The 27,739-nt window shown below is 49.1% G+C and overlaps 2 protein-coding genes across 2 annotated transcripts in view; one reads left to right on the forward strand and one right to left on the reverse strand.

The window, feature by feature from the left end:
* LOC143834149 (uncharacterized) overlaps positions 1–27,739 on the reverse strand; it is a 39,931-nt gene that overhangs the window by 10,098 nt on the left and 2,094 nt on the right. Inside the window, 3 exon segments of the mRNA XM_077330754.1 lie at positions 21,821–22,931; positions 24,100–24,226; positions 24,997–25,079. Coding sequence (XP_077186869.1) covers positions 21,821–22,931; positions 24,100–24,226; positions 24,997–25,079 — 1,321 coding nt within the window.
* On the forward strand, positions 49–27,612 carry LOC143834178 (uncharacterized). Its single transcript, XM_077330780.1, has 7 exons — positions 49–1,014; positions 2,335–2,458; positions 3,254–3,336; positions 3,738–3,864; positions 4,071–5,029; positions 14,364–17,614; positions 27,418–27,612. Exons 1-6 carry the CDS (start codon positions 541–543, stop codon positions 15,210–15,212), a joined length of 2,616 nt encoding a protein of 871 aa, XP_077186895.1. The 5' UTR covers positions 49–540; the 3' UTR covers positions 15,213–17,614; positions 27,418–27,612.

Below are 27,739 nucleotides of genomic sequence, written 5' to 3' on the forward strand. Positions count from 1 at the left end.
CATCAGGGGATGGTCTGGACCAGGGGTAGTCAAACTGCGGCCCTCCATGTCCATGGACTACAATTCCCAGAAGCCCCTGCCATCTGGAGGGCCGCAGTTTGACTACCCCTGGTCTGGACATTTATGACCAGTTGCTGGCCCTGAAGAGGAACTGGCCGGCCACTGTGTGAGGCAGGATGCTGGACTAGGTGGACCCCTGGTCTGATCCAGCAGGGCTCCTCTGGTGCTCTAGGTCTGTCGCCATTTCGTGATAGGGAGGCCACGACCAGTCTGCCAACCAGAATCAACCTCTCCACTCTTCAGTTCCCTTATTGGGGAGAGCATGTCAGTTCTGCCTTGTTTAGTGGCCTGCCTTAGTGGTAGAGCTGCTGCTTAGCACGCAAAAGGTCCCAGGTTCAGTCCCCAGCATTTCCAGTAAGGGTCAGCTCATAGACGATGGGAGACCCTGAAAAGCCACTGCTGGCCTGAGTAGAATGGGCAAGTTTTGAGGGTCTCATTCTGTATGTGTTTCCCTGTGTTCTAGCTGGAGCAAGAGAGATTATGTCAAAAGTGGGAGGGGATTGTTGGGCCCTCCTGGAAGCTGCCCTGGAGCAGGGGTTGAAAACAGAAGAGAGAGAACACACTTCCCTCGAAGCAGCCCAAGGGCCTGACGCTGCCCAGGATGGAAGAAGGAAAGGATTCTGGGAAAGAAGCGTACAGGCCTCTCCGGGAGAGGACACCGCCACCTCCGACACGCAGCGCCTGCACTTCCGACAGTTCCGCTATCAAGAAGTGGAAGGGCCTCCTGAGGTCTGCACCCGACTCCATGCTCTTTGCCATCTGTGGCTGAAACCAGAACAACACACGAAAAACCAGATCCTGGACCGGGTGATCCTGGAGCAGTTCCTGGCCGTCCTGCCCCCGGAGATGCAGAGCTGGGTCCGGGAGTGCCGGCCGGAGAGCAGCGCCCAGGCGGTGGCCCTGGCCGAAGGCTTCCTCCTGAGTCAGGCCGAGGGGAAGAAGCGGGAAGAACAGGTGAGACCATTTCGTCCAGGAAATCGGTGAAGTTGTTGTTTTGAGGAAGGAGGGGTCGTCAGACCTTCACCAGCCCTCTCTAGAAATCTCCTTTTCATCGTTTTTATGTCTGTATATTTTAGTTCTGACTTCAAGTATGTGTCTTCGGTGCATTTTTAAAAGATTCTTGATATAAACACACATATTTTAAAAGATCGCAGTATATGAGGGACACAAAGAAAGAATGATAGGCTACAATCACACACCAAATATATTATCAAAATGCTTATAAATAATAAAAATATTACATTACAGCAAATATAAAACAGGAAGAGAATTTGTTTCCCTAACAGCTCCTTCATTATAACCCTCAAAACATTCTCTACGAAATAAAATATTCCTTACTACTTTTAAATTTCTAAGTTAAATTTCTGATTTCATAACCAATCTCATTTACAGTGTCTTTCTTGGTCTTAATGGTTTTTAAGATGTGATTTTTGTGATGAAGTTTTGGCAAGCACTTTGCTGGCCTTTATGAGGGCGAAAAAGTGGTATATAAGTTGTGTAAATATAAACCTCCCCATGCATTCTGATGGGCAGGATGTACAAAAGTAAATATGCCTTTACACAGAGAGAGATGAAAATGTGGAATTCGCTGCCAGAGGATGGAGTGATGGGCACAGGAATCAACAGCTCTTAAAGGGGCTTAGGTAGATTCCTGGAGGGGAAGACAGAACGGAACCTCTACATTCAGAGGCACCAAGTCTCTGAATCCCAGAGTTAGGAGGCAACATCTGGGGAAGGCCTCAGCCTCTGTCTCCTGCTGTTGGCCCCTGTGTGAGGCAGGTTGCTGGACTAGATGGACCACTGGTCTGATCCTGCAGGGCTCTTCTTATGTTCTTAATGTTAGCAGAGTTTAAATATGCAAAGGTACGAAGCCCCAGCTGCTTAAATGAACAAAATAACGTTTTGAATAAGAGAGGAGAGATAGTCCTCACTGTTTAACTGACTAAAAGTTCTGGAGGGAAAACAGACGGAAGTGTACTCAAAGGAGCAGGAAATCTCCAATGGGACAATCAGATTACTTGAAAAAATCAGGAAGTTCTTAATCTAAATATGCTAACTGCATATCTCCCCCGATACCGTCTGGAGGATGCTCTTCTTATGAATCAAGTATACTGCAGCTCTTGCATATCCCAACACTTAACAGGAAAGGTAACAATGAAGCGTTCTAAATAAATAAAATGAAATAAAATTTAAATGTTGAGATCTGTCCTAGTTTGCTTTTGAATCCCTGTCTCATTCCCCCCTGGAGATCCTCATGTGTTCTGTCTGGCACAGGGGCCCTCGTCCGATGTGGACACTTGTTTCTCCAAGACAGAGAACGTTCCATCAGATGCCGGCCAGAGGCCGCCCTTGAGGTGGGTCGTGCAGGAGGGCGACCGAGACGCTGTCCTCTCACTGGGTAAGGATCAAGAGCATATCTTTTCTCCTGGTCTCCCTCTCCTTCCTATGCCTGTGCAGGGATCTGCCCCTGAATTTGTGGGGGGAGACACTTGTGTGAGACAGCGTGGTTAAGAGCGGCAGACTATATTCTGGAGAACCGGGTTTGATTCCCCATTCCACCCCCACCTGCAGCCAGCTGGGTGACTTTGGGCTAGTCACAGTTCTTTTAGAGCTGTTCATGCAGAATAGTTACTTCAGATCTCGCTGAGCTCTGCCTTCCTCACAGGGTGCCTGTTGTGGGGAGAGGAAGGGAAAGATGTTCGTAGGCACTTTGGCATGCCTTCAGGTAGTGAAAAGTGGAGTTTAAAATCCAGCCCTTTTTCTTCTCTTCCAGCACTTTAAAAAGGTGATTGCTTTATATGTCCAGAGCGATGACCGAAATTTGGTTGTGTACCTTCCGAGATTTTATAAGATTGCACTAACCCAGGCTGTCAAGATCAGGGCCAATATGCATCTGGAAGAAGAAGAACAGCTGGGGTTTTTTGTACCCCACATTTCACTACCTGAAAGAAGAAGAAGAGTGGGTTTTTATACCCCACTTTTTGCTGCCCAAAACAGCTTTCATTCACCTTCCCTTCCCTCTCCCCACACCCTGTGAGGGAGGTGAGGCTGAGGGAGCCCTGATATTCCTGCTCGGTTAGAACAGCTCTAACAGAACTGTGACTGGCTCAGCCTCCCCCTCTTAAGCCGCAACACTGCACAGGCTCTCTATGACGAATACAGCACCTTCCTGCTATCTTTTTCCACACGGCAGGTGACGGATTGAGACCAGCTTTAAGCTCTGGATTTCCAGCTGTTTGTGGGGGAGTCGAAGCAGCTTCGGGGCAGCCGGATCAGGTACAAGAGGGAACCCCGAGGTGACAGGCTGGAGACAAAGGTCTCCCTTCCCTTCCATCAAAACCCCCCTTTGTGAAGAGGAGGGTGTGAGTCCAATAGAGCCTTAAAGACCAAGGACTTCCAGCTGAAGTTGGAGCCTTGAAATCGAATGCCCTGGAAATCTTGCTGGCCTTTAAGGCCCTGCAAGACTTGAACTCTGCTCTTCAGACCAACATGGCTTCCCCCTGAAATGATCCCTCTGGCCCTGCATGGTCCATCAGAGTCCTGGAGGAGAAAGGGCAGGATGCCTCAGCTTGGTCTTTCAGGACCACCTGTGAGGAAAACACATCCCCTCCTCCTCTTCCTCCTCCTCTTCCTCCTCCTCCTCCTCCTCCTCCTCCTCCTCCTCCTCCTCCTTCCAGGGCCCAGCCTCTTTTGAGGACGTGGTGGTGTCCTTCACCAAGGAGGAGTGGGCGCTGCTCGATCCGGGCCAGCAGCCTCTGCACAGGGAGATCATGGTGGAGAATGACGGGACGGTGGCTTCTCTGGGTAAGCCTCCTGCATTCTCTCCTTGCAACCCATTTTGCATGATCTCAGCCCTATCCGCCTGTCGGTTTTGAAAACCTTTGTTCCCTTCGCTCCGGAAGCATTGGCTTTGCTGCCTGAATTTCCTATGTGACGTTTTTGGCGCTGTTTTGGATGTCCTCTCTATCTCTGGGTATGGTTTCTCTCTTTCTCTCTCTCTGTCCTGTCAGGTGATAGAGGGGAGAGCATGAGGAAAACCGGATCCCCCGGAAAGTCAGGGGGAGGAGCCTGCCGCAGAGGGGAGGGAGAGAAGAGCCGAGCAATCGAGAAGACGGACACCTCTGATGCTTCTCGTCGTGGCGACACCCCTGAAGCCCTTGCCCATGACAAAGCGGAGAAAGAAGAGGAGAGGAGCGAGTGCCTTCTGTGTGGGGAACGCTTCAGCTGCAAGGCGGGCCTTCGTGCTCACTGGCGGATCCACACGGAGGAGAAGCTGTTCACATGCTCCGAGTGCGGGAAGAGCTTCAGCCGGCGGGAAAAACTGATCCGGCACCAAGGGACCCACACCGGGGAGAAGCCCTACGATTGCCTGGAATGCGGGAAAAGCTTCAGCCGGAGAGATAAACTGATCCGGCACCAAGGGATCCACACCGGGGAGAAGCCGTACAAATGCTTGCAGTGTGGGAAGAGTTTCAGAGACCGGACTGATCTCACGTCGCACCTGAGAACCCACACGGGAGACAAGCCGTACAAATGCCCCGAGTGCGGGAAGAGCTTCAGCCAGCGATCGTACCTGGCCTCCCACCGAACCGTCCACAGCGGGGAGAAGCCGTACGCGTGCCTGGAGTGCGGGAAAAGCTTCCTGTGGAACCACAAGCTCCTGTCCCACCAGAGGATCCACACGGGGGAGAAGCCGTACCAGTGCTCCATCTGCGGCATGCGTTTCAGTCAGAAAGTGTACATCACTGCGCATGAAATGATGCACATGGGGAAGAATCCCTACGAGTGCTTCGAGTGCGGCAAGAACTTCACCCGCAGCACAACTCTGGCGATGCACCAGAGGATCCACACCGGGGAGAAGCCTTTCATCTGCTCCGAATGCGGAAAGGGCTTCGTGAAGAATTCCGCACTGACACGACACAAGAGGATCCACACGGGGGAGAAAACGTACAAACGCTCAGACTTTGGCGTTCGGTTTTCTGAGAGTTCGGCTCTGACAAAGCCCCCGCAAATTCTCCCCGGGGAGGAACTGTTTGAATGACCGGGGGGGGGGGGCATTGTCTAGCCAGAGGTGAAGAGGCAGTCTTCACATTAAAGAATTTGCAGGGGAGGGAAAGCTCATGCCCTGAATAAATCTTTGTTGGTCTTAAAGGTGCTACTGGAGTCTTTTTTATTGAGTTAATTTAGCAGGGCTTTTCATGCAACTCTCAGCGGAAAGAGACACTGGCAGTTTTGTATGTTTGAAACTGTTCTGCTTTTTTGTGATTTAGAAGCTGTCTTGAGCGACAAGGGAAGGTGGAGCGTGAATATTTTAATTAATAAAACATTGTTTTTTGTATTGGGTTGTTAGTTTTGTACGAACCTGGCATCCAGTGTCAATTCTGACCGATAGCATCCAGCCTCCCGCGTCTTGCGTCTGTTGGCAGAGTTTTAAATATGCAAAGGAGGAGCAGAGCACCAGCTGAGTAACGAATAAAACAGTTTTATTGAGAAGAGAAACAACTAGGAAAATTAGAGAGGAGACAGTCCTAACTGACCAGCTGTTCTCCAGGCAAGCAGGGAGGAAGTGGGCTCAAAGGAAGGGAGGTCTCCAGGGGAGCCAATCAGGATGCTGGAGGAGATTCTTTGGGAAAACAACAGGAAGCTCATAATCTAGATATGCTAATTTAGATGCCCCCTGTAGAATATTCTTTATATGCTGCTGAATCATGAACATGACAGATCTTTAGCCCTCATTGGTGAGACCATTAAAACAAGGAGAAAATCTCTAATGTTTTGAATGTGGACTCTCTCTCTCTCTCCCAATACACAAATTTCACAGAAGAGTCACCCGACCGTGAAGCGACCAATTTTACAGGCAGCACAAAATTTTGCTGTAACAGCTGACAACTCAGGGTTCTCGTTCTTCAACAACATTTTTACCAGCACAGAGTCAGAATGGCCAGGAGTTATTCAAAAGAGATATCATTGTAAAAATAACGGCGCAATAAAACATGTTTTGTGGTTTCAAGCTGTCTAGTATCCCAGGGACAGAATCTCTACAGTGTGAGGCAGGAGGCTGGACTAGATGGACTGCTGGTCCGATCTAGCGGGGCTCTTCTTATGAAGAAGCAATGGGTTTAAATTACAAGTGCAGCTATATAGGCTAGATATCACAGTCAGAGTAGTTCAGCAGTGGAATAGGCTGCCTAAGGAGGTGGTGAGCTCCCCCTCACTGGCAGTCTTCAAGCAAAGGTTGGATACACACTTTTCTTGGATGCTTTAGGATGCTTTGGGCTAATCCTGCGTTGAGCAGGGGGTTGGACTAGATGGCCTGTATGGCCCCTTCCAACTCTTTGATTCTAAGCAAATGAGCTTTCCAGAGTCACTTCTTCAGATGCAAAGAAGTGTGCAGAGACTCCCAAAATGTCAGTCTTTGCATTGCTGCTGGACTCTTGCTCTTTTCTACTGCCCCAGAGAGACTAACAGGGCTGCCCATTGCGATCCATCTCCCCCCAACCACTTTTGAGAAAGTGTGGGGTTAAAATCCGATACATTAAAAATGAAAAAAGGACAGGAAACAGCGAATAATATTTTTGCTAAAGGATCCCAAAAGTCAGCCGTGCACAGGGTTACCAACAAGCCATTACTTGAGATTTGGAAGGTGGTTGATTGGCAGGGTGCATTTTGGGGAGGGAAGTAAAATGCCATACAGTCCATACTGTGGTTACCATATTTTAACATTGGGAAAGCGGGACACCATTGACCGGGGGGGGGGGGTCCTTGATTTAAAATTTGGTCTATATGGAGCAACAAATATTTTCATAGAATGCATAGAACGCAAAAATAGCATCATAATATATATATTTAAATTTCAACATAGGTACAATTTGCCAGGTGCCCCCAGATGCCCCTCCAAAAGTTGGACAATCTGGTCACCTTGCCATGCCAGTAATATTGGCAATGTTGTTATTGTTTTTATGGGGTTTTAATGGGGATTTGTGATATTGTTACCCGCCACGAGCCACAAGGGAGTGGCGGGATATAAATATAATAATAATAATAATAATAATAATAATAATAATAATAATAATAATAATAATAATAATGATAATAATGATAATAATGATAATAAAGTCCATACACCAAAGCAGTGTGGTGTCATGATTCAGAGCGGCAGCCTCTAATCTGGAGAGCCGGGTTTGATTCCCCACTCCTCCATATGCATCCAGCTGCGGCAACTTGAGCCAGTCACAGTTCTCTCAGAGCTCTCTCAGCCCCACCGACCTCACAGGGTAGCTGACATGGGGAGAGGAAGTTGTTTGTGAACCAGAGAAAGCAGGGTGTAAAAAAAACCCAGCTCTTCTTCTTCTTCTTCTCCCATGGAAGCGATCTCTGAAAATCGGTTGTCATTCCAGGAGCTCTCCATCCCCCTCCTGGAGGCTGGCAACCGCGCTAGTCCGTGATTTCCCACCCTGATCAGCGGCACCTCCAAACCCACCAGGCTGCAACGGGTTAACACCATAGAGTTCATCCGGGAAGAGTGCCCGTGGAGGACGCCTTCAAGCCGGTCCCTCCCCTGCAGGGCGGCTTCCGGTCGGAGCCCAGTTGCATCCACACCAGAGAATCTGCTTCCTGCTCTCTCCCCCCCCCCCCCGGCTCCATTGGTTTCTCCCCCTCCAGGATCTGGTGGGTTTGGCATGCATGCAGGGGGCTGATGGGAGGGGAGGGGGCTGGAAATGGGTGGGGGGAGCCTCAGGAGAGCCAGTCCAGCGGGGTGGGAGGAAGAGCAGAGAAGGGGCTGTGCTGGGAGCAAATGCTGGCCAGGCAGCCTGCCCCAGGAGCTTGCCAACCTCCAGGCCAGGGATGGAGAGTGATGTCCAGACCACAAGAATCACTTCCCCTGGGGTGGGGGTGGGGTGGGGTGGGAATGTCTGCCCCAGGCTTCCCCAGGAAATTGCCCCAGAAGCTTCTGTGGGTGGAAATTCAAGGGCGTGCTCTTTATATGCCATTTAAATGCCACCGGCTTGAAACTGGTTTGCATCTCTCTTTGGCTTGCAACATTTCTGCGCCTCCTTTCCACACAGACGTGTTTATTTATATATCTGCATTCATACTTCTGTTTATTAATTGCTATAGCTTGTGAGACTCAGCAGTTTACAGTAGAGTAAAAGGGAATAAATTAGTACAAAATATAAACACATTGAATTATAAGATGAAAAGCGGGAGTTTTGTACATTTAACAGAAAGAGCAGGATCATAAGGGTAATCAGATGACTTCGTTGAGTTGGGGCCTAGCTGTCAGGAGGAGGCAGTCTTTTAAGGTTTTAAATATAATTATCTGGGTATTGTGTTTCAAGCAAATTTAAGATGGAAATTACATATGAAAAGCATTAAGCTTGGCTGATTTTGCTATATTGGGCCTGTGTTTTTAATTCAGTTGTAATAAATACATGTATTTTCCTATATTTGATAATTTGTTTGTTAAATATGAAGACTCAGTATAGCATTACTGGGCCCTTAGTTTTGGAATTCTGCAACCTTGGAGTTTCTCCCTCCTTTCTTTGCTTTTTGTTGACCACCAAGAAAGAAGAAGAATATATTTTTATACCCCGTTTTTCACTACTCGAAGGAGTCTTAAAGTGGTTTACAATCAGCCACCCTTCCTCTCGCTGCAACAGATGCCCTGTGAGGTAAGCTGAGGCTGAGAGAGCTCTGAGAGAACTGGGACTGGCCCAAGGTCATGCAACTGGCTGCATATGGAAGAACATGGAAGATCAAACCCAGCTCTCTAGAGGCCACCGCTCTACAGGGGAAAGCAGTGGCACCCCAGCTCTGCTTCTCATTTGCCTCGGTAGGGTCACCACAAGCTAGCAGGCTTTGTGTTCTAATTCTACTTCACTTATACCCTACCTTTCTCCCCAAGGGGGGAGGAGATACAAAGCTGCTTCCCTTTTTCTCCTTCCTCAAATCCTCACAACATCCCTGTGAGGTAGGGCTAGGCTGGGCAGGTGTGAATGGTTCAAGGTCAGTCAGCCAGCGTCTGGGTTGGGGAGCCACAACAAGGAACATAAGGAACATTTTGTTTTCATGGAAATTTTAACTCATGACAATGACAAATCAATGGGAACCCTGAGCTTGTTTCTCTGCAACGAGATAGTCCCATCTGGGAGTGATGGGAGACAATGACACCCAAAGTGTGTTGTAAAGGGCCGGGGGGGGGGGAGAAGGTGTCCTTCAGGGCCCACCTCCAATTAGCCGAAGGACCACATGTGGTCCGTGGCCCACAGGTTGGGGATCGCTACTCTGGATAATGGACTTTCAAGCCACATTTGGATTTTAGTGTGCTGAACGGTCACCAAAGTGCATGATCTTGAACGTGTGACACGGCAAAGTATCTGGAACTCTGCACCTGGCCCCTGCTCCCCTCGGAGATTTGCACCCCTTTCTATCCCTCCCTCCAATACCCCCTCCCTTGACATTTCTCTCCAGGACTGAGTCTTCCCTTGCCTTTCCCACAGGGGCAGGACTTGGGGACACAGAGGAGGGAGCGTTCTGCTTTGGCAGGAAGGATCAAGTGCTTGGCAACCATTGCCTGCAGAACCAGATATGGACAAAGACAGCGGTGATTCCAGGGGGACACCTTTGGAGGAAAGGATGAAGGAGGAGGACTGGGCTGAGGCTGGAGCCTGCCGAGGGGGATTCTGGCAAGGAGCCCTACTGAAGTTGCCGGCCAAACAAACCTCCAGCTCTGATCTACAGCGCCGGAGATTCAGGCAGTTCCGCTACCAGGAGGCTGAGGGTCCCCGAGAGGTCTGCAGCCAACTCTACGCTTTTTGCAGTCGGTGGCTGAAGCCGGAGAGGCACACCAAGCAGGAGATGCTGGACCTGGTGATCCTGGAGCAGTTTTTGGCCATCCTGCCCCTGGAGGTGGAGAGCTGGGTCCGAGAATGTGGGCCGGAAACCAGTTCTCAAGCGGTAGCCCTGGTGGAAGGCTTCCTCCTATGCCAGGTGGAAAAGGAGAACCTGGAAGAACAGGTAAGAGGGACGAATCCAGGTCATTTGTGGGGCACAAGACATGAGCCAGGAGCAAGGCAAATTTCTGTAGTTGTAGCCCAGACCTGACCTGGAAGGCCTTGGCTAGCCAGATCTCAAGAGAGGCTAAGCAGTTAGTTAGTCCCTGGTTAGTCCTTGTGTAGGCAGTGGTGAGCCCCCCTTGGATCCTCTCTTACCCTGAAAGTGCCACAGGGGCACCAGAAATCAATCCCTAAGGAGATGGGGGGGCTGGCCCTTTGTGGTCTCTCCCAGTTCTTTGTGATTCTGATTTTAACTTGACGATATTTGCCACCACCAGTCCCAACCTCTCCTCAAAATTGTTGGCAGAGTTTAAAAATGCAAAAGACTGAAGCACGGGCTGCTTAAAATAATGTCATTAAGAAGAAAAACAACTTTGTAAAGAAGATAGGAGGGTTCTAGTCCTAACAGTTTAACTCCTAGGGGTGCCAGCCTCCAGGTGGGACCTGGGGATCCCTGGAATTACAGCTCATCTCCAGGCAACAGAGATCAGCTCCCCTGGGGAAAATGGCAGTTTTGGAGGGGGGACTCTATCTCTCCCTGGCCCAAATCCCACTGACTCCCAGCTCCACCTCCAAAGTCTCCAGGTATTTCCCAACTCTGAGTTGGCAATCCTCATTGTTCTGGAGGCAAGCAGGGAGGAAGTGGCTCAAAGGAGCAGGAAGTCTCCAATGGAGCCAATCAGGAGGAGATTATTTGAAAACATCAGGAAGTTCCCAACCTAAATACGCCAACGACCCGTCTCCTCTGACGCCCCCTGGGGGATATTCTTCATATGCTGTAGAATCATGCACACGACAGGCCTTGTCTATTCCCATAAAAATGACCCACAAGTGGAACTTCATGTGCTCTTTTTGTGCTTCTCTTTTGAGGCTAACTGGGATCCTGGCGACTCCTTCCATCTCAGGGTCTTCCAGCTCATTTCCACTGGTTTTCCACAGGTATTGGAGGCTCATTCGGAGGCTGAAGCGAAGCTTGACCAAGATGCTCCCTCTCTGGGTAAGGAAAGGGCCTCAAAGTCCTTATTCATTTTCATATTTCTATGGCGCCCTCCCCGGAAGGCTCAGGGCAGTTTACAATATATTAAACAACAGAGTAAACCACTGAAATTATAAATATTAACTTATAATGAATCTCTTCCGCCCTCTCTCCAATGGCGGGTGGGGGGGAGGGTGCTCTCTGCTGATGTTTTCTGACGTCTAGTTGTTGTTTCCTGTGGGATTTCTAGGTAGGGAAGCCAGGTTGGCTGGCAGTGTGCAGACTTCCGCTGGAGGCCTGGCGGAACAACTCCGTCTTGCAGGCCCTGCGGAACAATTTTGGAGCCCTCAGGGCCCTGATCTCCTCCTAGAGAGTGTTCCACCAAGCTGAGGCCAGGGCAGAAAAGGCCCTGGCTCTGGTTGCAGCCAGTGGAATTTCTCTGGTGCCGGGGATCTTGGGCAGCTTCTGCAAGCTCAAGCGTAGGCTGCTCTGAGGGGCATAAGGAAGAGGCAGTTCCGCAGGGACGGAGGTTCCTTTGGCAGCCTCCGGACTTCCTCGCACTTCAGAACTTCGGTGGCTTCATTTTTTCAGTACTGTGCTAAAGAAATCCTAGTCGGGATGGTGTTTTAATAGCCTGGAATCCCATAAAATGGAAGAATGGTTGATTAAAAATGGTTAAATTGTCTGAAGTGGCCAAACATATGGCTTTAATTGGAGAAAAGACAGGTATGGTATTTGCAGCTATCTGGACACTTCTAAACAACAATGGAACGATGGTTTGTGGTTTCAAGGGGGGGATATGAACCTAGAGAAAAAAAGAATTCCTTTAGTTCCTTTTATACTATCAAAGTGTAACATATAAAGAACTCGATTTATATTCATCATAGATATTTTCTTTTTTGTATCTTATCTTCTCCCCCTGCTATATCTCAATCTCAAAGTATTGAATAAAAGCTTTATCTGAAACGATAGGGTCGCCACCCTCCAGGCAGGGTCTTGAGAGCCAGTTTGCTGTAGTGGTTAGGAGTGCGGACTTCTAATCTAGCATGCTGGGTTCAATTCTGCGCTCCCCCACATGCAGCCAGCTGGGTGACCTTGGGCTCCCCACGGCACTGATAAAACTGTTCTGACCGAGCAGGAATATCAGGGCTCTCTCAGCCTCACCCACCCCACAGGGTGTCTGTTGTGGGGAGAGGAAAGGGAAGGTGACTGTAAGCCGCTTTGAGCCTCCTTCGGGTAGGGAAAAGCGGCATCTAAGAGCCAACTCTTCTTCTTCTTCTTCTTCTTCTTGAGATCTCATAGGTAACCTACAGAGATTAGTCCCCCTGGATAAAATGCCTCCAGTGGAAGGTGGAGTCTGTAGCATTATCCCCTGCTGAGATTCTGCTCCAGTTTGGTGCAGTGCTTAAGAGGGGCGGCCTCTAATCTGTAGAGCTAGGTTTGATTCCCTGCTCCTCCTCCACATGTGGCCATGAGCCGGTCACAGTTCTCTCAGAGCTGTTCTCACAGAGCAGTTCTCTCAGAGTTCTCTCGGCCCAACCGGCCTCACAGGGTGTCTGTTGTTGGGAGATGAAGGGAAAGGTGTTCTTTATTGGTAACAGCCATACAAGAAATTTGCACGGCTACAAGAAATCTTAAGGCTGCCTTGTGTAAATTTCCTCATCTTCCATGGTGTTTGGAGGGCCAGAAGAGTTTTTAAAAGGGTGACATGAATTGAAGAACTGATACTTATTTTCAACACGGAGGCTAAATGGCACCTCCATGTTAAGAGGCAGTCTACCTTGGAATACCAGGTGTTGCTACTGGGGGTGAATATTTAAAAAAATGAAACAGTTGTATAAAAATCCAGTATGTAGACAAAGAATTCAGCATCTGCCCCAACCTTTCTTTCTCCAGCGGAAGTTGGAATGGCACCAGCTACAAGGCCTGAATTTTCTCCTGCTTGTGGTGTGGAAGAAACATCTCCTCAGCAGCCAGATCAGGTAGGGGAGGGATTGTCAGGTGGTGGATGGGGGCAGACCGGGTCTCCTGTTATTAAAATATACGAAAGCACATTATTGATAATGAAAGTTTTGAAGGCCTCAATGATCACCTCACTACAAAATCAGTTCTAAAAATCACAAACACAGACCAAATGGAGTGGACCAAATTCATTTTGACGCACAGCTGCCTTCAGTGGTCAGGCATACAACAGCATACATTAATTGTAAAATACCACTTGGCCCCTGTTTAAGATTTCAGAGTGAGGCGAACATTGAGGCTTTATATTGTTTCAACTTGCATTTTAAATAAATATATATTTTTGCATCTTTCAATTTTCTACCTACTGCACTTAGAATATCAGGCCACACGCTCATATCCCTTCAGACGTTTTGGGTTCCTCGACTCAAATGTTTTGGTTTAAGTGTTTTCTCCTCATTTCCCTTTGGCCGGACGGGGAAGATTCAGCCCGACAGGCAAACATCTGGACCCCCAATCTTAAACATGTTGGCTGTCTGGAGGGAAAGGAGCACGGCGTCGCTTGTGAGGAGTCAGCGTTTTCTCTCTGCTTCCAGGGCCCGGTGTCCTTTGAGGAGGTCGTGGTGTGCTTCAACGAGGAGGAGTGGGCTCTGCTGGATCAGGGCCAAAGAGCCTTGTATGGCGAAGTGATGGAGGAGAATTATGAGACGGTGGCTTCTCTGGGTAAGCTTCCTCACGTTTCCCCTCGTGCTAAAGTGAACAGTGGTCCCAATTAACTGCTGCGGGCCAAAGACGGAGCCAGCCAAGGGGGTCTAACAGGAACCCATGGGTTCCCAGAGTAAAAGGTTTAGAAGAAGACTTTTAGAAAGCATCCCTTGTATTTGAACACTCCATTGGGATGCTAAGACTTCCAACTCCAGGATGAGAAATTCTCTGGAGATTTGGGGGTGGAGCCGAAAGAGGGCAGGGTTTGGGGAGAGAAAGGATACCAGTCAGGGATAGAGTCCACCCTCCAGGCAGCCATTTTCTCCAGGGGAAGTGATCTCCCAGAGATCCATTCTAGGCCTGGGAGGTCTCCAGGTTCAACCCGGAGGCTGTCAACCCATCTTACCAATTCTCTCTGTCTTCCATCAGGAATGAGGTGGAGTGAGAATGAAGGAGACCCCTACGGAGGTGGCCCATCCGAGGAGGAGGAAGAGCAGAAAAGAGAAAATGGAGAAACACGAAGGAGAAAAAGTTCCACTTCTCGGCGTGGTGTCGTCCCCGAAGTTTCAATTCAGGAGCAAGCAGACATGGGGAAAGGCCCAATCCAGTGCCCTGTGTGTGGGAAATGCTTCAGCCTTCAATCCAGGTTTAATATTCACTGGACAGTTCACACCGGAGAAAAGCCGTTCAGATGCTCAGAGTGCGGGAAGAGCTTCCGCCAGCGGAACAAACTGACGACGCACCAGCGAATCCACACCGGGGAGAAGCCGTACCTGTGCATGCACTGTGGGAAGACCTTCAGCTGCAACACGCACCTGACGCTGCACAACAGGATCCACACGGGGGAGAAGCCATACAAATGCCCCCAGTGCGGGAAGAGTTTCAGCGTCCGCTCGAATCTACGACGACACCAGAGAATCCACACTGGGGAGAAACCGTACGAGTGCCCCGCCTGTGGGAGGAGCTTCGTGAACAATGCTGACCTGACGAGACACCGAAGGATCCACACGGGAGAGAGACCTTTCCAATGCCCCGTGTGCGGGAAGAGAGTCAACCAAAGGGATGAACTGACCATTCACCAAAGAATCCACACCGGGGAGAAACCTTTCATTTGCTCGGTGTGCGGAAAGAGGTTCCGGGGGAAGAGTTCGCTTTCCAAGCATCAGCAGATCCACACCGGGGAGAAGCCCTTTCAGTGCTCCGAGTGCGGAAAGAGCTTCCTCAGCAAGCGGGGCCTTACGAGGCATCAGCGAATCCACACCGGGGAGAAACCTTTCACGTGTTCAGAATGCAAGAGGAGCTTCTCCGAAAACTCGACCCTCAAGAAACACTTGCGAATCCACAGCGGGGAGAAGCCTTTCTCGTGTCCGGCCTGCAGCAAGAGCTTTTGTGAAAGTTCCGCGTTAAACAAGCACTTGAGACTTCATACGGGGAAGAAATCACATCAGGGCTTGTGAGACGGGAAGGGGAGCCAATAGAACAGGAACGCTTATGTCCCCTGGAACTCTCGTTGGGCTTCAAGGAGCTACCAGATGTGGATCTGGAACAACGCAGCCACCCAGTTAAACTATTAAACACACACACACACACACACACACACACACACACACACACACACACAGCTTTGCCGGAGGGAAATTCTGCAAATCCCGAGATGGTCAATGGGTTAGGAAGAAGTTTAGAAGCCTCTTCACCGAGCTGTGGGATCTGTGTGCTGCAGCAGTGTGCCCTCGGCACAGGCTTTTTCCATTGGCCGCCGCACAGCCCAGAAGGGCCACAAAAGCCAGCTGGCCAAGACCATGAGCTGCCCTTCGTGTCCGCTGTATAAACAGCACCCAGAGAAATACAGCGCAGGAGATTCAGGAGCCTAGTTCTCGAGTGATTTTGGACCAGAGCCAAATCCCTGAACAGAATTATTTTGATCCGGGACCCGGAGAACCGCCAAGGAAAACATTTCGTCCCAGCCAGGGCTTACCACAGTAATGGAGGCGTCTCCTTCCTTAGAGACAAGCAAGCCCCTGAAGTTGGGCCCAGAGGCCTAATTCGGATCCTGTTGGCATCCTCTGGATTGAGGCCATGTTCCTCAGGTGGCTTCTGTGTTTCCCTTGACTCAGTGTTGTCTCTGCATCACTTCTGAATGTCTGATCATGTGTTTGGGGCTCTGTGGGGCTCAATAAACTAAGGTTGCTGTTTCCTACATAATGGCTTCTTACTGCGGACGCTTGAACCTACAATGGTTCTGTTTTCTTGTTCTTCTCTTCCCTATAAGAACCCTGGTTTATTTTGGGATGCGTCTTCAGAATAGCATTTTGTGGTCACTGTCCCTCTCCCCTTTCTCTGGCTTCAGTTCAGTGTCACTTCCCCCCCCCAGAACTATTTAGGTCGCTCTGATATTTGAACTTGGGAGTGAGAATTCCTGGACTCCTTTCTGTTTCTCTGCTGGCAGCTTTGCCTCTCAATTCCTGCCATGTTTTCGTTCCGTTTTGCTTGCAAGCATCGCTTTCTTTATGCTCTTCTCAGCAATTTCTCTCCCCTCCTGGAGATAGAGCATTTAGAACAGGGGTAAGTCAACCTGTGGTCCTCCAGATGTCCATGGACTACAATTCCCATGAGCCCCTGCCAGCATTTGCTCCCCCCCCCCCAGACACCAAGAAGACACCAAGTCTTCCATCTATACCTTTTGGCTCAGAGCTACTGACCAACCTTTGCTCTAAATGCTTGTCCAATCCCCGCCGGAGGGTGTCTATGACTTAAGCCAGGGGTAGTCAACCTGTGGTCCTCCAGATGTCCATGGACTACAATTCCCATGAGCCCCTGCCAGATGGTTGACTACCCCTGATTTAGAATATACAAGGGTGAGTCCAAAAGCATTGCTACAAAATCATAGGACACTTTTATGAAATGAAAATATCAAAACGGGAAGCGATTATTCCTCAATCTATCCTCCCTCTAGGCCTACGAGCTTCTCACGGCAGTGTTGCCGTCTCTCTACTCCTCCCCATTCTTCAGTTTGCACCACATCGAAATGGTAGTTTTGGCGTCCTTGAGGGACTCAAAATCATGTTCCTTTTCAATGTTCCTTGAGTTTTGGGCACAAAAAGAACCCTGAAGGGCCAAGAGCAGGGCTGTGCGTGTGGGCGGGCGTTTCCCAACAAAATCCTCGTAGAACAGCCCGTGGCACCCTAAAAAAATCATCACAGTTTCCATAATGAGAGAAAACAACCATCAGCATAATTCTGGCCTTTCCCTCACCGCCGTCACTTGTAGGACTCCTTTGCAGTGAGCCCCCGTGATCGTCCTGCGTCCTTCGAGAAAATCCCACTGTTCAGAATAAATGTTTTATTTGGAATAAACCTGATTGTGTTTGAACTGGAACCCTACAGCAAAACTTTTGGACGTACCTTCAGATCATTTTCAGTGCAAGGTTTCCAGGTTGGGAAACTCCGGAAGATTTCCTTTGCGGGGGGTGGGGGGAGCCAGGGGAAGACGGGGAGCTCGGTGAGGGACAATGCCGCACAGCCCCCTCCCCTGCAAAGCATCCATTTCCCCAGGGAAACTGATGTCCAAACCTGAGCAGTCATCCTGGGGCTGCAACCTGGAGGCGAAAGGCCAGCCTTTTCCAGAAAACTGCATTCCCTCCTTTGTAATGTTTCGACATTCCCTTCCTCATATGCCTCTGTCCATTTCTCCCTTCTCTCTGACTTCTGAGCCAAAGAATCTTCCGGAATACCTGAGGACGAGGACACCCCATGAGGCTGGGGGCCAGTGTTTTCGGAGAGACTGAAATGCAGAATCATCTGGGCTGAGAGCCCCAGGCAGGGAGGGCTTCAAAAGAGGCTGAGATTCAAGGCGGAGTCAGGTGAGCAGCCCTATTAAGAGCCCAAAAAAGCTTTGGGGCGAAAACATCTCAAAGTGTAGGCCCCACACGTATCGATCTATCAGTCCTGGTGTGCAGCGATAGCGAATTGCACATCCAGGGAAAAGCAAAGGCATCCTACTTAAGTACAGATTTTTTTACCCACCTTGGCTGAAGAATCTTTATACTTACGTTGTAACTGTGTGTGATCATATTGACCTCTGGTGATCTCGCCGATTAAAACGGGTGAGGTCAAAGTCAGTGTATATCTACACTGTGGCCCTCCAGATGTTCATGGACTACAATTCCCATGAGCCCCTGCCATCTGGGAATTGTAGTCCATGAACATCTGGAGGGCCAGTTTGACCACCCCTGATGTAGACTGATGTGTGCGACCTAGAGGGTAAATAAGTGATCTCTTTTAATGTTTTAAAAATATTTTCAAATGACCTCGAGCTCCATTTAATACATTATTATACATTTTTGTCCCTCAACCTTCTTGATTCTCACCTGTTCCTCAGATAAATGCCAAATGGGAACAGATGGATTGAGCCAGAGTTAAGGCCTGGACAACTGTGGATTGTGGTTTAAATCTTCGAATGACCGGTATAATAATGTGGATATTTTTAAATGAGAATAATTTTGGCATCGTTTATATTTTTGTATTACATATATGATGTTCACTGTCCGGAGCTGAATGGGAGGGTGGGATATGAATTCAATAACCCACAGCTTTTTCCAAACTGCAAAGCCAGCAGTGCCTCAGCCCACGTGCAGAGTGCCTTTCCCTTATGGCAGCGCAGTCACATTTACAGGGTAAACAGAGACCTTCGGGCTTCCCAAACATCCTGGCCCTTTCAGCTGTGATTTTGGCCACACGTGGAGTACAACAGAATGGCAAAGAGCTTCTTTTATAAAATAGTTTTTATTAAAGGTGTTATTTTGGGGGCAAAAGTGATAAGAACTACAATACTAAAGAAAGGAGAAAGGGGGGGGGAAAGCATACAGACATACAAAGAAAAGACTTCCCATTTTCTCTACGACAAATATATGTAGAGTTGCAAACTTGAACTTACTTTGCAACTAGAAGAGGGGGAAAGGCTCTTGTTAATATTCTTTTTTTCCACCCTTAACCAGCAAAACCACCATCTGTTCATTTTTGTCCTTTGCGTGCAAAAGGTCTACAAGGGGGTCCCCCAGTTAGTTAGTCACAAATGCACATACTGTCATTTCCTTAACAGAAGTAACTTTATTCACCTTGGCAAAGCACTTCTGAGCACGTGCAGAGTGCCCTCCGCCCCAAGGCAGGGGCCGTGTTTTTCTGAAACAAGGCATTCGTGAGTTTCCTTTATCCCTCGGGAGCCCAGTATTCCTTAGGGCTCACAACAGAAACCAAAGGAGTGTCCAGGCCCCCCCCCCCTTTCAGGCCTTCCCGACCAGATGCAAATAAAAAGGAACTCAAAGGGGAGGGCAGAAAGGGGGGGGGATTGTGCCTCATCAAGGGGATTAGCCAACAGTCCCATGTGAGACAAAAAATAATTTATTTCTTAAAGCTTCTTAATAAACTGGAAGTATGTTCTTCGCCTCGCCACAGATTCGACCGCATTTTGGGAGAAAGGAAAAAGCTTTGTTCAAATTTAACTTGGTGGGAAAGGAATCTAGTCCGTTTGTACACACTCTGAGAAGCGCATTTCACAGCAAAAGGCAAAGTTACCCTTTTAAGCAGGGGTAGTCAAACTGCGGCCCTCCAGATGTCCATGGACTACAATTCCCAGGAGCCCCTGCCAGCATTCGCTGGCAGGGGCTCCTGGGAATTGTAGTCCATGGACATCTGGAGGGCCGCAGTTTGACTACCCATGTTTTTAAGCATTGTGTAAAGAACCAACGCTCGATTTGAAGAATATATTTCCGGTGACTGAGAAGCTTAAGAAATAAATTATGTTCTTGTCCCACAGGGGATGGTTTGTTATTTTCCATCTGAGTGTCCAGCCAACTTTATGTAGAACTTCCAGGTGGGGCCTGCGGCTCTCTTTGAATCCCACCTGATCCCCCCCTGGAGAAAATGGCTGCTTCAGAGACTGGACTCCAGGGACCCCCCCCCTCCCCGTCATAGCTCACCTGCAGACTCTTGACAGAGTTTAAATGTGCAAAGGTTGGGGTACAGCACCAGTTGCTTAAAGAATTAACAGCCTTATCGAGGACAGGAGCAACTTTGCAAAGAAAGAGGGGAGAGAAAGAGAGAGTCCGAACTGCCTTCCAGTTCCCCTCCGGCTACAGCCAGGAAAAGCACAGTGGTACCACTGGTGCGCCGATCCCAAAAAAGCCGCTTCCAAAACTCCTGGCGCCCATCTTCCCCAACCGCCACCGATGAGTAACAGCAGAGATAAGCCCTTCACTGTGGCTCCATCTCCTGCCTTCTCAGGAAAGGTCAAGTCCAGGTGAGACAGGAGCTTGCAGGAAACAGGACACCGTTGCTTGACAAATCTCTCCCACGTGCAAATGTCCCCCCCCCCCCCAAAGGGGCCAAGACAGAAACAAGACAAGAAACCCCAAGACAGGTTTCACTGAACATTATGCAGAGGTCCCATTTGCTTACAGGACAACACCCCCCCACTCTGCACCCGGAGATGGAAAGGGGAAATGAGACACATCACTCCAGGGTTAGGAATCGGGTCCAGAATAGCGTAAATGTCCTCGAGATCTGGTGTCCAACAGAGCGGTCGCAGCCGCACGGCAGGGAGCCACACGGTAGCCTTGAAGCGTGAAGAACAAATTTTACAGCTGCTATTTATAACGGAGCCAACGGAACACCTTTAAACAGAGCAAAGCAAACACGCTACTGAAAAGACCGGCCTCTGCAGCCTCCCCTCTGCCCAGCCCAAGCACAGAACTTCAAGAAGCGTTCCGGCAGAAGAGGCAACCGCATCGTATTTCCGGCCAGCGGCTACAGGCAACCCTTCAGAGATACACTGCCTCCAAACATGGAGGTTCCGCTCAACCCCAACGGCGGAGAGCTAGCGATAGACTTGTTCTTTGTGAACCGACTCATTGTCCAGATGAGGGCCTGCCCCCACCCCTTGTAGCGACTTCGGTGAATGGATGGTCCTTTGCGGCAGTGGTCCCCAACTTTTTTATCACTGGGGACCACTCAACGCCTTTTACTGAGGCCCGGTGTGGGGGGGGTAGTTTACTCCTCTACTCTCAACCCCTGCCCTAACGCTCTCTGATCGCTATGGTAATGTTTTAACATCCTTTCAAAATAAGATACAGACACGCTACAACAATGAAGTGTGTTGTAAAGGGCTGGGGGGATGAAGTAAAGGGCCGGGGGGGGGGGGAGAAGGCGTCCTTCGGGGCCCACCTCCAATTAGTCGAAGGACCACATGTGGTCTGCGGCCCACAGGTTGGGGATCGCTACTTTGCGGGACGGAGTGTCCATGTGTTATTTCGTCACGAGGAACCCAATTCTGTGGGGACCGCTGCCCCGAGACGTGGTGAAATCCACGGCAAGGTCTGTCAAAGGGGGACACCTGGTCAGAACAAGTGCTGTTCTTAAGTGGTCAGTGGGCTAGAAATGATAGTGGACTAATCTAACGTCCAGCAAGGTTCGTTTGGCATTCTTCAAAACCGTTATTGGTGTCTTTCTTCCTTCCCAACGACTGCCACGCACATGAATCACGTGGGGATTTGCTCTGGGGTGGGAAGCCAGGGTAGGGTGGCCACAGTCAACCACACATGGGCTGCGGGACAGAGCAGCTATTCTGCTGAAGAAGAAGAGCTGGTTTTTTTTAATACCCCACTTTTCCCTACCTAAAGTGGCTTACGCTCACCTACCCTTCCTACAGTCGCCTGTGAGGTAGGTGGGGCTGAGAGAGCTCTCACAGAACTGTGCCAGGACCAAGGTCACCCAGCCGGCTGCATTTGGAGGAGTGGGGAATCGAGCCCAGTTCTCCAGATTAGAGCCCGCAGCTCTTAACTGTACACCACGCTGAACGTTGCTTCCTAATCTTTCTTTTGTAAACAGCGAACAGTTCACAGAAGCTGGAGAACTGATACAGTCTCTCCCTTGCGTGTGGACTCCGGGTTGGCCGCAAGGCCCTGGCCGGTCAGAGAATCTCGAGTTTGATGATTTCCGTTGTCGGCGCGACGGTCAAGCTGCCGGTGTCCGAGTCCCACCTGAAGTTCTTGTCGTCGTCCAGGAAGTTGGGCAGTCCCAAGTGAGTCCTTTGATGGGAGGCCAGGCCGGCGCTGTGGCTGAAGCACACCCCGCACTCCGAGCACTTGAACGCCTCCTCCTCCAGGTGCAGCCGCTGGTGGTACTTGAGGCTGCCCCCTTGCGAAAAGCTCATGGCGCACTGGGAGCACTTGTAGGGCTTCTCGCCCGTGTGGATGCGCTGGTGGCGCATCAGGTCCGAGTTCTTCATGAAGCCCTTCCCACACTCCGGGCAGGGGAAGGGCTTCTCCCCGCTGTGGATGCGCTGGTGGGAGATGAGGACCGAGCGCTGGGTGAAGCTCTTGCTGCACAGGGAGCACTTGAAGGGCTTCTCGCTCACGTGGATCCTCTGGTGCCTGGCCAGGTCCGCGCTCTTGCTGAAGCTCCTGCCGCACTCCAGGCACTTGTGGGGCTCCCCCTCCAGGTGCAGCCGCTGGTGGTACTTGAGGCTGCCCCCTTGAGTGAAGCTCATGGCGCACTCCAGGCACTTGTAGGGCTTCTCCCCCGTGTGGATGCGCTGGTGCCGGGTCAGGTCGGTGGTCTTGCTGAAGCTCTTCCCGCACTCCAGGCACGGGTAGGGCTTCTCCCCCGTGTGGATGCGCTGGTGGGAGGTCAGGGCCGAGCTCTGGCTGAAGCACTTCCCGCACTCGGAGCAGCTGTACGGCTTCTCCCCCGTGTGGATCCTCAGGTGCGAAGTGAGCGCCGAGCTCTGGCTGAAGGTCTTCCCGCAGACGGAGCACTTGAACGGCCTCTCGCCGGTGTGGATCCTCTGGTGGGTCTTGAAGCTGGCCGTGGTGCTCAGGCGCTTCCCGCACTCCGGGCACTCGAAGGGCTTGTCGACCTTGTGCATTCTCCAGTGGGCGTTCAGGCTGGATTTGAAATTGAAGTTCTTCCCACAGACGGGGCACTGGCTCTTCTCCTTCGCTTGGCCTAACCGGCTCCGGGTGGGCGTTTCGTGGCCGTGGCTGCCTTGACCGACTCCGGATTTCTTCCACTTCGGTGAATTCGCTTCTGGTTCCCTTCCTGGCGGATCTTCTTCTTTACATCGGACCCCTTCCACGGATGCCGCAGGGGGACGCCCTTCCTTTTTGGTCTCCCTTTCGTCACCTGAAGAGTCAAGAACACGCAGGAGATCAAAAACTAAGTTTGCTTTGCTTGGAGTTAAGCCATGCATGGATGAAACGGAATCCTAATTGCGCTCCTTTTGACTTGCCTGTAGAGGTTTTTATTGAATTCTTTTAGATTTAATGTGCAAATGTTTTCCTAGTTTTGTGGTTCACCCCCTTGGGGACTCTTCCTTAGGCACAAAGACAGCATTAAGGAAATTTAGGAAACACTTGAATAAAATTAAGCTTGTAATCATAGGTTATATACAGAGGCACAGTAGTTTACTGGTACACGTTGGGACTATGACCTTTGGTGGATGACCTTGGGCCAGCCACACACTTCCAGCCTAACACACCTCACAGGGGCACTGTTGTTAGAAAATGGAAGGCCTATAGTGCAGGGGTAGTCAGCCTGTGGTCCTCCAGATGTTCATGGACTACAATTCCCATGAGTCCCTGCCAGCAAACTTTTTTGAGGCTACTCTTTTGGGCCTAGTGAGGTCTTTAAACATCTCCCCAGCAGACGCCAGCTGAGACTTTGGTGAGCTGTTTCTCTGCAAGACTCTGGTGGGGTCTGCTGGGAAGAAAGACCTGACCAAACAGCAGATCCTGAGGATCACGCCACATTTTTTTGGCCTGCACATCTCTAGATAGCATCAGGATATCATAGGACTCAACCAAGGCAGAGGTGGATTAAGGTGAGTTCTCTGAAGTGATATCTCTGCCTTGTTTATGTTTATAACAATTTCAACTTGGTCTGAGTTTTAGAAACTAATCTAACAATATCGCAGAGTCTGGAGCCACTGTGTAACTACTATGCCTGACCACAGGAGAAGGCCACTTGGCCAAAACGCATATGGTCAAGGTCACATTCGGTCCGTATTTGGCATAATTATGACGTTTTGAGGCTACTATATTGGGTCTATTAAGCGTCTTTAATTCAATTGTAATAAATTCATGTCTTTTCCTTCATTTCATCACATATTTGTTCTATATTAAGATATAGCATTACTAGGCCCTTAGATCTGGAATTCTTTCACATTCTGGTTCTTAATGCAATTTGGGTTTTTTCCCCCCTCCTCCTTTAATTTGTATTTCATTTCAGCTAACAGATCTACGTATGGGGCCAGATTTTTTTTAACCAACCAACAGGAAAGCAGGAGCCTTACTTAGGGTGGCCACGCTCCCGCAGTTTTCCAGCATGACTTCGACATACAAGGCTCTCTGGCCCTGATCCAGCAGCGCCCACTCCTCCTCGGTAAAATCCACAGCCACCTCCTCAAAGGACGGCAAACCCTGGAAGAATTTTTAAAATAGATATTCTTTCATTGTAAAAAAAGAGGACACAAACAAAAGGATTATACATTTCAAATCATAACACTTAACGCTTACAAAAATGATATAATCATTTTTGATGCTTGTCTATTCTTTCTCCTTTTTATACAATGTATTTAAAAAGATTAAAATCTTAACAAAAATTATTGTTTAACAGGTAATAGTTACTACTTATTTCAAATATTTTTAACTGATCTATTTTACCACTAAACTGAACATTTTCATAGTTACTCCTCACTCCGTATTATACATCTTATTACCTCTGCATGTCCATTTTAGCACGTTGACACTTCAATTACAATCATTAATATCATTATTCCACAATCCGAAATGGAAATTCATAACAGGTATCGCGTATTCAAGAGTCAGTGATAAAATATAATAATTTGTCCCTGAAAGATTTTATGCATTCATACATTCAACATTAGTTTCCCATGTTCATTAGCCCCTCTTTCTGAAGGCAGCTTACAACATAGAGGAGAAGCAGCAGAAAGGGTGTCGTCCCCCAGGGCTAATAGGACAGTCCTTCCCCCCAAAACAGGACACATCAAAGGACTGATTAACAGGAGAGGGATTGATGCTTTCCTGCGGGATTCAAAAACCTCACAGGCTGACGTCCGTTGCCTTCATTGTGGGGCCTTGGACAGAAACGAAGGGGACAACTTCTTTCAAAGTCCAAGGGAATGTGGGGCAGCTGGACCCTGAACATCGCCAAATCGTTCCTCCCCTACCTGATCCAGCGGCACGGACACAGCATCAGCTCCGCCGTTAGGAAGAGATGGCCTGGCAGGTTTGCCTGGTTTACCTCTGACACCTGCAAAGGACATGCTGCGACTGAGAGGGGAAAGGACCTTGGGGTCGTAGCGAAGAGCTCAAGGAAAAGGCCAACCCGGTGGATTTGTGATGAAGCCACAACACTTTGGATTCAAATCCATTCAATAATGCAGAAGATATGAAAGACGAATTGGCAGATTGAGCCCAGAAGCCTTTCTTATGTGAATACACCTTGCATTTTATACAGTATGCTGCATTCCCTTGCGTAAAAAAATATTCCTCCCCCTCCCTCTCTCCTTCCTCTCCCTCCCTCCTCCTTTCCCCTCTTCCTTCCTCCCTTCCCCCCCTTCCTTTCTCCCCCTCTCCTTTCTTCCTTCCTCCCCCCTCCCTCCCTCTACTTTGGACACAGCTTCCTTCCTTCCTTCCTTCCTTCCTTCCTTCCTTCCTTCCTTCCTTCCTTCCTTCCTTCCTTCCTGCCTGCCTGCCTGCCTGCCTGCCTCCCCTCCCCTCCCCTCCCCTCCCCTCCCCTCCCCTCCCCTCCCTTGTAGGTGACTTTATATTGCTGAGACCAAAAAAATTAAAAAATGAAGCAAGAATATACCGAAGCACACAATGAGAGTTTAAGAATATCATATACATTTATTCATGCATTCAAAAGTGTTAAAATGTCATTCAAAAACCACACTCCTATGGTTCTTCATATAAATACCTATGCCTAATAGAGAGATGGATGTCCAAACATAGAAGTACAGTAAAAAGGAACAAATTACCTCTGAATACAAGAACCAAATGCATTTTGTCTAAAAGCCTTCCTCAGTGGCAAAACGCAAACTGAGCACGCCGTACAATAAAGAGATCGATATACAGCTCAGCGTGTGCAGAACAGACTTTGTTCACACTAAAATGTTCACCTGTGGAGTCAAGTGGTGATAAATATTCTTAAGGTAAAACACAGGCGACTCCTCCCTGAGTGCCCTATGCCCCCTGCCCACGGCTCTGCTGAGGCCCTGTCTGTAAGACTCAACGCTCAGATGGAGGGCTCCATCCTTACGCCTGCATCTGTGTGCCTGGACATTTGTCTGCATGCTTGGGCACATGTTCTGCTATGCACAACCATAGGACTGGGATTTGAAATGGCACGTTCTCACTTTTCATAGAATCATAGAGTTCATTTCAGCTCCCCATTTCTGGTCACGTGTCTGATTGTTTGCGTGTGCATACGTACATGCCACCCTCCCTCCCTTGTACCTCAGGGCGGTTTGCACAGAACGTCGGGATCATACAGCACAATTCATAACATCAGGTAAAGAACAATCGCAGTGGATTCCATAACTGAAGATCACAAGGACTGTAACATTTCCTGTGATAACATTAACTTGCTAACTGTGATCCCAGGATACAAATTAATTCAGTACAAGAAATCAACTCTCCACTGGGAAAGAGATTCTCCCTCTCTCTTGGCTCTTCCAGCCCATTTCTCCCACTTGGGGATGTTTCTCGCTTAATTTTGTCCTTAATTTTGTCTCTGGCACAGGGAGAGGTCCTGAGTGACTTGGTTCGATTAAATTGCTAAAATCGAGGCTGTTATTGACTCATCTTTCATTGGATGTCTTTGTTGTCTGGTTGGATTTATTTTAATATATAGAGAGACATTGTTGTTGTTGTTGGAGATTTAGCAGAGTCAGCAGGTGCAGCAGAATAATGCAGCCCGGACATGTGTGGGTTTTCACTTCTAAGAAAAGGGCTATTTCAAAATCAGAAGAAGCTGTTTTTTTTTATACTTTTGTATTACCTGAAGACCTTCTAAAAAACCCTCTAATTTCCACTCCCTACAACAGACACCCTGCAAGGTAGAGAGCCAGTTTGGTGTTTAGGAGTGCGGACTTCTAATCTGGAGAGCCGGGTTCAATTCTGCACTTGCCCACCTGCAGCCAGCTGGGTGACCTTGGGCTCGCCATGGAACTGATAAAGCTGTTCTGACTGAGAAGGAATCTCAGGGCTCTCTCAGCCTCACCTCCCGCACACGGTGTCTGTTGTGAGGAGAGGAAGGGAAGGCAACTGTAAGCCGCATTGAGACTCCTTCGGGTACAGAAAAGCGGCATATAAGAACCAACACTTCTTCTTCTAGGCGGGGCTAAGAGAACTGCTCTGCAAGAATGGCTCAAAGAGAACTGTGACTAGCCTAAGGTCACCCAAATGGCTGCAGGTAGAGAAGTAGGGAATCAAAGTCTCCAGATTAGGGTCTGCTGCTCTTTAGCCACTACATCATGCTAGCTCTCAAAATTAGGGACTATGTGGAAAGACTATGTGGTCTAACTAAGGCTCCTTTCTAGTTCTGACTGACTCTGTCTTGTTTCTTTGTTCTCTCTGACCCTAAGAATGAAGACCCGGAAATTTCCACCCCTTGAAGAAGAACATGAACTCTCTCCAACAGGCCTTTGCCTCATTAAGACTGAAAACTTCCCCTTTTTGGGTGGGAAGGATGACTCAACACTTAATTGTTCCTATGGTAATCTTGTGATTATTCACTTACTTACACCCTATCCCTTTTGTGCCTGAATTTTGCACTGGCTGGGTCATTTTCTTCCTTTAATTAAAAAGCCTTGAATGCTTTCTATTTTCCTTATTTTATTTATTTGCTTCAGCGACCAAAGAGACTTACACTGTTCTGCTTGCATCTGCTTTATCCTCACAATAACC

Source organism: Paroedura picta, chromosome 3 (assembly GCF_049243985.1).
Source record: "Paroedura picta isolate Pp20150507F chromosome 3, Ppicta_v3.0, whole genome shotgun sequence".
NCBI lineage: Eukaryota > Metazoa > Chordata > Lepidosauria > Squamata > Gekkonidae > Paroedura > Paroedura picta.

Excerpts from the sequence above, each read along its gene's own strand:
- LOC143834178 (XM_077330780.1), top strand. The coding sequence starts at position 541 with ATGTCAAAAGTGGGAGGGGATTGTTGGGCCCTCCTGGAAGCTGCCCTG. Across the intron at positions 1,015-2,334 it reads GGAAGAAGCGGGAAGAACAG|GGGCCCTCGTCCGATGTGGA; the intron begins GTGAGACCATTT and ends TGTCTGGCACAG. Across the intron at positions 3,865-4,070 it reads CGGGACGGTGGCTTCTCTGG|GTGATAGAGGGGAGAGCATG; the intron begins GTAAGCCTCCTG and ends CTGTCCTGTCAG.